At 46.6% G+C, this 12,129-nt stretch overlaps 1 protein-coding gene across 1 annotated transcript in view; it reads left to right on the plus strand.

The window, feature by feature from the left end:
- The window catches only part of LOC126531932 (probable 4-coumarate--CoA ligase 1), an 88,553-nt gene that overhangs the window by 45,227 nt on the left and 31,197 nt on the right, over window positions 1-12,129 (plus strand). The window contains exon 4 of the mRNA XM_055070696.2: window positions 9,542-9,823. Within this exon, the coding sequence (XP_054926671.2) occupies window positions 9,542-9,823 (282 nt within the window). The remainder of the gene's footprint in view (window positions 1-9,541; window positions 9,824-12,129) is intronic.

Below are 12,129 nucleotides of genomic sequence, written 5' to 3' on the forward strand. Positions count from 1 at the left end.
CCGAATGGCATCACGTTGAGTTCACATAATGAATCGGCAGTAACAAAGCCTGTTTTAGGCAAGTTGGCCTCAGCCATTGGCACTTGCCCGTAGCCGGAGCGCAAGTCTAATGAAGAAAAGTATTCGGCTCCTTGTAAGCAGGCCAAGGCGTCATCTATGCGAGGCAGTGGATAGATGTCCTTGCGCGTGATGTTGTTCAGCCGACAATAGTCTACACACAACTCTATTCAGCAGTTCTTTTTCATTACGAGAACAACAATTGAGGCCCATGGGCTATTTGAGGTCTGTGGGACGCAGCGCTGAAGCATGTGATCAACTTTTTCTGCGATGATGCGGCGCTCAGAGGCTGACTCTCGATATGGGCACTGATGTAAAGGAGCTTGGAGACCAGTGTCGATGTGGTGGGCTACGGTTTTAATACGGCCCAAACAAACCTGTAAGCAATTGAAGCTGGCGCGAAAGCGTTCAATTAAGGTGATGAGCTGTGCACGTCGCTACTGAGTAAGATGGGCGTCGACGCATCGAGAAAGGGCGTCAGTAAATAGCATCAATGGCGCCAATCTGAAGAGAAGACGGTGGGTCAGGAACGACGTATGTAGAAAAGGGCTCGAGTTCGTCAAAACCGCCAAGCCACTCGTCCCACAGTAAATTAGATGGGCAGGGAAACGAATTGGAAACAGAGATGGGAGTGGAAGTATCGTCAATTCTCAGTACGGCGAATGGAGCCAAAAACACTTGTGACGGAAGGGGGTTTCAGAAAGAGTAAAAGTAGGGTTGAGCTAGTTGGGACATGTATGTATGTATGTATGCTTTATTTCCACAAAATTAAATACAGCTTTGCGGGGGTAAAGTGGGGAAAGAAGCTGCTCGTAGCAGCTTGACCAGCCCCAAATACCCTTAATACAAAAAGAAAATAAGGGAGCAGCAGAGCGGAAATACAGTTTTCCGAAGTACTTACATATTCAAGCATTACAACATATTATGCATACGTATTGCAAATCAGGCGAGGAAAAAAAATACAAGAAAAGCAAGATGTGAGCAACCAAGCAAAAACACGAAATCTCACTGCACTTCAAAAGCACATAGGCATTGTACAACTCAGATATGAGAGAAAAAATCAAGAATATCAGGAGGAGAACAAGTTGCAATATCAATTTTATTAACAATAAGATTGTTTAATAACCGAGGTAGCCTGGAGCACAGCATTTGTGATCCATAGTTTGTGCGCAATTTAGGTACGTGCCAGTACTCTGGCTTTCTTGTGCTGTATGGAGTTTCGTGTAGTTTTAAGTTAGCCATAAAAGTAATGTAGTTTATGTTATTTTTCTGTTCATTTTTATACGCAAGCACTAAACGATACTTTAAAAGGGCCTGTAGTTTCGGTGTGTTAAGTTTATGAAATAAGTAAGCTGAAGGGAAATCGTATGGTTTATTGCAAATAGCGCGAAGAGCCTTCTTTTGCACTATGTACAGCCTGTTGATATTTGTGTCAGAAGTGGTAGCCCAGACCGAACAACAATAATTTAAATGGCTGAGAAAAAGTGAATTATATAACAGGCACCTAATAGAATGAGGAAGATAGTTCAAGGAATAAAATATTCCAGTGATTTGTGAAAGCTTACTAGCAAGAAAATCTATATGGCTCTGCCACGTCATAGTATGATCAAGAAATACACCTAGCGATTTTACCGAGTGTACAAGTTCAATTTTAGAATTGTTCATTAGCAAATCTTCTTCTCGAGTAATTTGCGTGTTCTTAGTGCGTAATAACACCGCCTTAGTTTTTTGTGAATTGATAGCCAAACCGTTGTCAAATGACCATGTGTATAATTTATTCAAAACTGCATTAGCTCTTATAATCAATTCGGCAGGGCGGTTAGATGAAAAAAATAACGTAGTGTCATCAGCATAGATAACGTAACGCGTATCAACATCAATGTTTACTAAATTATTAATAAAGATATTAAAGAGGAGGGGCCCTAAAATACTGCCTTGGGGTACACCTACATTGACCGACCGAACTTCAGCTTTAAAGCTATTTACTTGTACAAACTGCTTTCTATGACCAAGATACGACCTAATCAAGTCAAGTGCATTGCCGCGTATACCGTAGTGGTTTAACTTCCTAAGCAAGAGATCATGATTTATAGAATCGAAGGCTTTTGAAAAATCGACAAATACTCCCAATGTTAGCAAACGTTCCTCAAAATTATTTAGAATTAGTTCTTTCTGTTCAAGCAAGGCTAGCTGTGTTGATATATTTTTCCGGAAAGCGTACTGATGCCTAGTTATCAAATTGTGCTTGTCCAGAAAGTCTGATATTCTGCAAAAAATTATTTTTTCCAAGCACTTTGAAAATACAGGGAGAATAGACACAGGTCTATAATTAGGTAAGGCAGTTTTGTCACCTTTCTTGAACAATGCAACTACTTTTGCCATCTGCATTTTATACGGGAACACACCGGTAGAAAGGCATATATTATAAATATGGGCTAGTACTGGAGCGATTATATCTATTACAAATTTCAAAGGCTTGATTTTAATGTTATCAGCATCGCAGGAATTGCTATTGTTTAGTGCGGAGAACAGTAAAATTACTTCTGAAGTGTTTGTGGGACGCAAAAGAATTGAATGCACGCAGTTCGTTGTAATGAAACGGCAGGCGTTTTCATTCACATTGCGTTTAGGTAGATTAGTGAAGTAATTATTAAAACAGTCGGCAAACTTCTTGTCAGGTATGGCCGCTCCATCGGAAATTATTCGCAACTCCGCCGCTTAATTGGGCACTCTATTCAGCAAAGAATTAAGCCAATGCCATATCTTATTGCTGTCATGGCTGCAAGATGCGAAGGATGGCTTATAAAATGCAGTTTTCGCAGCACGTAATTCCTTAGTTAGGCCATTTCGAAATGATTTAAACACTCTTAAATCATCAGGATCCCGAGATGTGATGAATTTATTGAATAACCTAGCCTTTTCTTTTATCTTTTTAAATAATTGAACAGTAACCCAGGGTTTACGTATCCTTGATGGAGCGGACACTTTAGGAATGGAAGGAAAATGTTTAACATAATAAGAAATGAACGTTTCCAGAAAAGCACCGTAAGCACGATCAGCACTTGTAGCAGCAACAACACTGTCCCACACTACGTGACGTAAGTCATCGCGAAAACACTCTAGCCGTTCTTCAGTTATAATATGCGAAAAGCAAACTCGTTCTGGTGATCTTTTATCTTTACGTTTGACAGTGAGGAATACCGGCATGTGATCACTCAAGCTGTATGAAATAGTGCCACATTGAACACTGTTTGATCCGTAGTTAGTAATGAACAAGTCAAGGCATGTGGAGGTATCACAGGTAATTCTGGTAGGAGTATTGATAACATTAGAACACCCATACGTTTTTAAAAGCAATTCAAGATCATATGTGACATTGCAGTCAACCAGCATGTTTATATTGAAATCGCCACCACAAATCAATTTATACTGTAATTCAACAATGTATTTTAATAATTTCTCAAAAAAGAGAAAAATGCCTTGGAGATTACCTCGCGGTGGTCTGTAGATAACAGAATAAACAGTGCGCGCATGTAACACAGACAGTACCTCGTAGTCATCGTTAACACAAGAAAACTCTTGAACACAGTTGACATTAAATGAATCGCACACGATTAGGCTAACCCCGCCACCGCGCAAGTTCATTCTTGATCTTGCAAAGCACTCGTACTTTGGTGGACACCAGGGGACCGTAAAATCAGTGTACCACGTTTCAGAAAGCATTATGAAATGAAAACGTAAGTTTAGGCTGCTGAAAAAAAATCTCAAGTTCATCCTTTTTATTTTTCACTGACTGGCAGTTGATATGTATGCATCTAATCAATCCACCATTCTGCGAGCTTGCATTAGCATGAAGATCCGACGAACGCATTTTATTCGAGTGTCCCAACATCGTCATTTTAACTGCAACTTACTTTCACTCCTATGCTCAAAAAACGATCTTATCCAGATCTGCAGGCGACTTTATCAAGTGTGCGCGATCGCCTTCACTCTTTCTTAGGAACACTTTTCCAGCGCGGTGCCATGCAAAGCGGAAATTATTTACCCGCGCACATTCTTTCGCAGCTCTTAGGAGCATTCGATTCTGCGCAGTCAGGTTTTCCGTGATAAACATTCCATGCTGAGCACCTGACAAAACTCTCTTTTTGTTCAGCCATTGTTCCCTTGTTGACTGGTTGGAAAAGCGTATGATAATGCCGGGAGGCCTGTCGCCTCTGGTCTGAAGCCGGTGAATCGAGGTAACAGTTTGTTCAGTCAAAGGGGCAAATTGCAGTTTTGATGCAATGACATTCATTTTATCTATAAGACACTCGTTGTTGTCTTGATTAACACCGTGAACCTCAATATTTAGTTTTCTGCTGTGGTACTCAAGTTCATTTATCGAGGAGCGCACTGAAAGCAATTCTGCGCTCATGTTTTGCTCCTCTAGTTTGCAGACTTTGTTCTTGAGCGCCTTTAGGTCATTGTCATGCTTCGCAACGGCCTCAAGAATTTTGTCATACTTGGTTGATAATAGACTCACCGATTCCTCATTATCGTTTACCGTTTGCTTGAGGGGCAGTAATTCACCAAGTTTCCTGCTTATCTCGACCAGCATCGTGGCTATTTTTCCATCAGTTTCCTTTGGCACAGACGAGCTATGTCCTACTTTGCCCTTACGACATGACGAGCAACGCCAAGATTTCCTATAGTCTTCCCCTTTACACCGGTACGTGCTCTCAGAAACTCCGGAGCATGCAGTTCCGATATGATAATAGGCTGAACACTCGGAGCATTCCATAAATTGGTCATCGTCCTTAAAGGCACTGCGACACTTGCCACACTCCGATTCACTTGAAGGACCCATGACGGCAAATAGAAATCAGTGATTATATAGATGCAGGAAAATAAGGCACAAGTTTCAATCACAGAGATTGTTCAATGGCAGCAGCAGCAGCAACAAGAAAAAGTCATCACAAGGAAGAAATACATCACAAGGAAGAAATACCAGATTGTATGAGAAAGAGGGTAACACCGTGTCAGCAGCCACACACAGTTTTGGTAGGCAGAGGTGGTGAGCTGACAGAAGCCAGGTCACACAACGGCAAAAACTCCATTTCGGCGCGAGCACAGTCGATGATGGTGGGGTGAACGAAAGAAATGCCAAGCCTAGTATAACGTCGTGGGATCATTGCGAAAGCACAACAAATTGGATGCTGTACAAAGCATCCTTTATAACGACGCGTGCTGTGCCCGCCGCGAAAAGTCGTATATCTTGTGAGCTTGTAGTACTCAATGTAAAGTCAGAATGTAGCGTCCTTATTTTTCGGAGTTCATGGCAAAGTTTATCAGTCATTACAGACACTGCAGCTCCCGTGTCAACAAGGGTTGGAACATGCAAACCTTCGACACAGACGGCAACAACGTTCAAAGGGTACATACTAGGCCATGAAGAGTTCGAAAGCTGCATAGTTCTTGCCCCGCAACTGCGGCTTCTAGTTTTCCACAGGGACAGGCTGAGGGCGTCACATTATCGGTGAAAGGGAACGGCAACGTGGTGAAGGCTACTGGTGTGCGTTGAAGGTTGGGCAAGTCGAAGATAAGGAGTCAGCAGAAGGACCATATAGAGGGTTCTGAGGTATCGATGTAAAATCATAGTTATTTTGTCTTAAGTATTCAGGAGAGAGAAATGCGTTCCGGCGGCGAAACCGTGCTACGTTGCCTGGGATGCCGCGCGAGTAGCATATGGGGTGGTTGTCAGCGGTGTGCCGTGGATTTTGAGAACGAGGCGCAGGTGGTGACTTAGGACGGGCCGCGGGGTGCGCAGGTTGAGGCGACGCTGGGAAGGTGCGTGTTGGCACGTAGGAAATGGCGATGGGTACAGGCCGAGGTGTGACTACGACTTCGGCGTAGGTTCGCGGAGGAAGAGGCGTGTCGATGGATCCGGTGTTGTTGAGCGGAGCTGTCACCGCTAGCGCAAGGGCTGCGGGTAGCACCTCGGGAACTTGCTTCTGAACAACCTGCTGCATCGAGGGCGGCAGCGTGGATGGGTTAATGCCAAGGGTACGAGGCACAAGGGGCATTTGGCGCGCAATCTCCTCGTGCACGAACTGCTTTATTTCATTAAAAATCCAACAAACACTGACACCAAGGACAAAATAGGGCAAATTATTTGTGCTTAATAAATGAAATAAAGAAACGATAAATTAATAGAAGTAAAAGGGGGTGAAAAAATTTTTTAATGACGGGTTGCCTTCACCAAAAAAGGTCACGTTCTCGTGACGCCTGCGGCAGAAAGGATGGTCCAAATCCGCCGCCAAGGTTTTTCTGTGGTAGCGCAGGCTAACACTCCCAGGGTTCTGCTAGGAAACATATATGTATATATATATATATATATATATATATATATATATATATATATATATATATATATATATATATATCCAAGAATGTGAATGTGGAAACGGCGCCGCGGTAGCTCAATTGGTAGAGGAAAGCACGCGTAATGCGAAGGTTGCGGGATCGTTCCCCTCCTACGGCAAGTTGTTTTTGCATACACTTTTATATCCATGAATTTATTGTTTCTTTATTTGATTTATTAAGCACAAGTAATTTCCCCTGCTCTGTCCTTGGCTTCAGTGTTGGTTGGCTTCTGATGATATGACTAATAAATATTATGCCCATCCCACGCACTGTGGGAATCAATGTAAGTCAAGCTTGCCGTGCTGGATGCTTTGTTTGACGATAATTAGCGGTGACGTTGACGGCTAAAGCCTTACACACGAGAGTGGTGAGTTGATGTTAAACTTTGTCATGCGTGCACCACTGCTGCTTGCCTGCATAGTATACACAACACACTGGGAGAGGTATTTGCTTGAGGCATTAAAAAATTATGGGGTTTTACGTGCCAAAACCACTTTCTTATTATGAGGCGTGCCGCAGTGGGGGACGCTCGAAATTTCGACCACCTGGGTTTCTTCAACAGGCACCCAAATCTAAGTACACGGATGTTTCGGCATTTCATCCCCAGCGAAATTCGGCCGTCGAGGCCGGGATTTGACACCGCGACCTCGTGCTTAGCAGATCAACACCGTAACCACTAAACAACCGCTGCGGTTGCTCTGATCTCTGAAAGAGTTGAACGTTGTCATTGCCTCACATAGCCCATCGAATTGTGCCAGAAGTATTAAACTTGAATGGGATTATGGGGCTGTACGTGCTAAAATCACGCTCGGAATATTAGGCACGCCGTAGTGGCGTACTGCTCATTAATTTTGACACCGGGACGTTCTTTGACCTGTCCCAAAATGTAAGTGTACGTGCGTCTGCCATTTCACCCCCGCCGAAATTCAGCCGCGATTGGAGTCAAATACATGACCTATAGCATTGCCATAGCCCCAAAGCTAACACGGCGGGCACTGAAGCGTTGATTTGATGGTCAACCACATCCATTATGTCTCCGGAACCCTGCGGTGCGCTTTCATTAATGCGCCTCTGCTTCTGCACGCCCTGTGTAAATTGCCCGCTCGATAAATTTGCATGGCGTTTATTTTTCAGAAATAGCAGCAGCGTACTGTACCATACATTGAACTTAAGCTTATCATGTTTCCCCGCAAAAGCTGTCATATAGAAGTGCGGTTGCCTTCTCACGTAACCTCCACCCCTCACTTGTATGGGAACTGCCTCTTCTACGCCCTCTCCTTCACCTCCTCTTCTTCTCCTCTCTACAGTTCTATCTGCGTCCCGTCTGCCTCGCACGTTAGTAGAAAGACAAGAAACGTTTCAGAAACGCTCCTGAGGGGAGTCACTCATAATTACAGCTGCCTAGCGGCTAAAGTGGCGACGACCACGGAGCTCCCGAGAGCATTGTGCACAATCGACGCGATGGGGTGAAAACGAGTTTCTTCTGTCGCCTTTTCTCTCTGCCTTGAGCCTGGCATTACATACACGCTCTGAACCACCCAGTGAGGCGGTGTACGTGACAGCAGCAGACACAGCAGCCCAAAGCAGCCCAAACCAGCAACACCACCAATGGGAAAGTGGAAGGAAGAGGCAAAGAAAGCTTCAGTTTGGAATCGGGCCCCTCCGTTAACCCCCTTTCTTCTCGTTTAGTGCATAAGGAGTGTATCGAATCCGGCAACATTGATGCCTCAGGTAGCATGCGTGGGTTTATTGACCGGTTGACTTTACCCAAAAAGATCACGATCTTGTGACGCCTGCTGCAGAAAAGATGTTCCACATCCGCCACCAAAGTGGGTGAGTGATGGCGCTGGCTAACACTTCCAGGGTTCTACTAGGCAACATAAATACCAAAGAAAGTGGATGAGGAAACGGCGCCGCGGTAGCTCAATTGGTAGAGCATCGCACGCGTAATGTGACGGTTGTGGGATTGTTTCCCACCTGCGGCAAGCTGTTTTTCATCCACTTTCATTTCCATTAATCTATGGTTTCCTTATTTCATTTATTAAGCACAAGTAATTTCATCTATGTTGTAGTTGGTGTCAGTGTTTGTTGCCTACAATGCATACATGTCCTTATCATTCACCGAAGAGTGCACAAACTTGAAGTTGACACGGCCTCAAACTACTCAGCCAATATTTGTCAACCCCAGCTTAGTAGGCGCAGCATGTTGAGGTTTCTCTACTGCTGATCTGTATAAGATTAGCAATGACCATGGCATATATTTCCACATCACTACAATGTAATGATACGAAGGGGCATGCGGAAAAAGCTGTCATTTCGGCTGCTTGTCAAAGCAGCAGGCCCCCGCATTGACGATTACATTGGCATGTGGGAACTTCACAGTTTTTATTGCCAGATCACAATAAAACATCTCAGTTGAAATGCTCTAACGGTATGGGTGATTCATGAATCAGTTGCGCCAGGGAATGTCTTTCAATGTATGGTTATTGAAGGCCTTGCAAATGTTACTCGAACTTCTGGAAGGCTCGACAAACCGCCTTTGTGCACACCGGGGCGCTCTCGGGCAACTTGAATAAACCGGAACCTCGGTGCGCCCATGGGCTCTTTGTCGCGGATGTCACTAAAACGACAGGAAGAGACCCATGTACAGAACCTCTACCTTCACTGACTTATCGTGCGCATAACTTTTAACGCGTGATTGGAAAACAATGTTCTGCCTTCCAGTGTTATTCGGTTACGAACCATGTTCACTTGCACAGATAAGTATTTGAAAACGTCCATTTACTTTGGACATGTGTTTTGAGAAAGTCCAGATGTAGTCTACACTTCTTATTTACCGTCAGGGAGTTTAGTTTAGCGGTACAAGCAGCACAGCACGCCTCAATGCACCTGAATGGTGTTTTGAGAATTTCATTCGTGCAAAGCTATCTTTTGTGTATCCCACGGCAGGCCATTGTCATTCTATTAGCAGCTTTACAATGTTACATAAGCCTGCCCACTTGTTCCAAAAGCGGTACAGTCCCACTAACGTTCTCATTGTCCTCCAATCTCATCCCTCTGAAATCTTCTGATGTCTGTGCAGTCGACGACGGCGTTCTTCTTCCCGTCCCAGCTCCAAGCTATTGTGGGTCTGATGCGGCGCACAGGACGGGATCTGCCTAGCATGCGAGCAATCACCGTCGGCGGCAGTGCTCTGTCGGCCGCAGCAGCCGAGGCAGCACGTCAATGTTTCAGCGGTCTCAAGGTATTGCAGAAGGCGTATGGAATGACGGAATCGTGTGGCGTTTTCACTTGTCAATCCAGGACAGGCGAGCCACAAACCACTGCTGATGTTGGTGTTCCCTTGAGCAATTGTGAGCTAAAGGTAGGTTATTCTTGATTGATTTTGTGACCAACAAAGCTTTCTGCTGTAACCTGAGCTCATATCCTACAAAGAGTAGCAATTTAGGTAAAAATAGCACTGATACAAAGTAAGCGCAGTGAACGCAGTAAACGCCACTGATAAGGAAAGATTCTAAACTATTCCTAGGCAAACCACTCAATGCGGACAACCTCAGGCCGATTTCACTCACATCATGCGTCGGCAAACTGATGGAGCACGTGGTCCTAGACCGTCTCAATGAACACGTAGAAGATGGGGACGAGTTCCCCCACTCTATGTTTGGTTTCAGGCCACACCTGTCCTCCCAAGATGTGCTCCTTCAGTTAAAAAGGCAGGTGATGCAACCCGAAAGTCCGGCGGACGCTCGCCGATTCCGGTGCCTCCTGGGCCTCGACCTGAAGAAGGCCTTCGACAATGTCGCCCACGCAGCGGTTCTCGAGGGCCTGACCCAACTGGGTGTCGGAAACCGAGCATACCAATACGTCCGAAACTTTCTCACCGACCGGAAGTGCCGGATCAAAGTCGGCGAACATGAAACTGAATTTATAGAGCTGGGGAGCCGAGGCACGCCGCAGGGATCAGTCATCTCCCCTTTTCTCTTTAACGCGGCGATGCGCGGGCTCCCGGAATTGCTGTGCTCTATCCCTGGGCTTCACCACAGCCTCTACGCTGACGACGTGACGTTATGGGCAGCGGCGGATGATCCACAAACTCTTCAAGAGATCATGCAACGCGGCATCGACGTCGTACAAGCTTATGCGGAGTCGAGGGGTCTGACGTGCTCACCGGAAAAATCCGAATACCTACTGATCAAGCCCGGCAGAAGTAGATGTCCCAGGGGATTACCACGGAGAAGGCGCTTCCTTGAACTTAAGGTCGGAGAACTTACCATCCCGGAGCGCCCCAGTATCAAAATATTGGGGCTAGACTTTCAGAACACGCTGCGCTGCGGGCTCATGTTAAAGAAACTCCAGAGGGCGACCAACTACACACTACAGCTCATTCGCCGGGTGGCTAATCGGCACCACGGCATGGGCGAGGGCGATCTGCTTCGGCTTGTGCAGGCATACATAACCAGCAGAATCATGTACTCGACACCATATGTCAAACTCGCAGCCACGGACTTAGCCAAATTAAACACCATGATCCGACGAAGCACAAAGGCAGCCTTGGGCCTTCCGGACCACGCGGCCACCGCAAGGCTAGAGGCCTTAGGCATGCATAACACGATCGAGGAGCTCTTAGACGCTCACCACACAGCCCAAGTCCGTCGTCTCTCGCTAACCCCGGCTGGCCGCACAGTCCTCCGGAAGCTCAGTCTCGAGGCTATCCCCGAGGGGACAGAGTACATTACGATTCCGCGAAAGGTCAGGGGGCATATTTATGCCCCACCTCTACCCCGCAACATGGACCCCGAGTTCCATCAGGGCCGTCGGCAGGCCCGCAGTGAAGCCATTTGGCGACGCTACGGCTCGCAAGATGGAGTGCTCTACACAGACGCAGCCAGACACCCTCGGGGCGACCTCATGACCGCGGTGGTAGCGGATCACAACGGAGGACTGATAGAATATACAACAATCACGGCTGGCCGAGTGGTGGAAGCGGAGGAAACCGCGATTGCCATGGCCATGCATGCGGAAGCGAATACCGTCATCAGCGACAGCAAGCAGGCCATCGGCAATTTCGCCCGTGGTAGAATTTGCAAACAGGCGTACCATGTCCTCACACGACGCCCCCTAAGCGGCTTGAAAACCCTCGTGTGGACCCCCGCTCACGCGGCTGTGCCCGGCAACGCGTCGGCTCACAGTTTGGCTCGAGATCTCGCGCGCCGAGCCTCGTCCGCGGATGCGGACGGCGTGAATGAGGAGGAGAGACACGAGGAACCCTGCGAGACTTATTATGAAATAGCTCATCGGTATCGCTTGAGGCGTCGCGCGCTTCCACCGCCGGCCAAGCAACTCGACAAAACGCAAGCGGTCGCGTTTCGGCGACTTCAGACAAATACATACCCACACCCAAAATACATTAACAAAATCACAGGGGGCAGGGAAAGCGACAAATGTAGGCTCTGTTCAGAAACGGGAACACTAACACACATAATGTGGGAAAGCACCTCGCTCCCGTTCTCTCATCCCCCCGTCAGCAGCGAGACTGACTGGACAGCCTGGCTCAGTTCCGGGGACGTCGACCGACAACTTGAACTGGTGGACTGGGCGGAAAAGGCCAAGCAGGCCCAGGGCCTTACTTGAGCCCTAACCCTCAGCCACGTCCCTCTTTACCCTTCCCCC

Source organism: Dermacentor andersoni, chromosome 4, assembly GCF_023375885.2.
Source record: "Dermacentor andersoni chromosome 4, qqDerAnde1_hic_scaffold, whole genome shotgun sequence".
In the NCBI taxonomy this organism is placed as follows: domain Eukaryota; kingdom Metazoa; phylum Arthropoda; class Arachnida; order Ixodida; family Ixodidae; genus Dermacentor; species Dermacentor andersoni.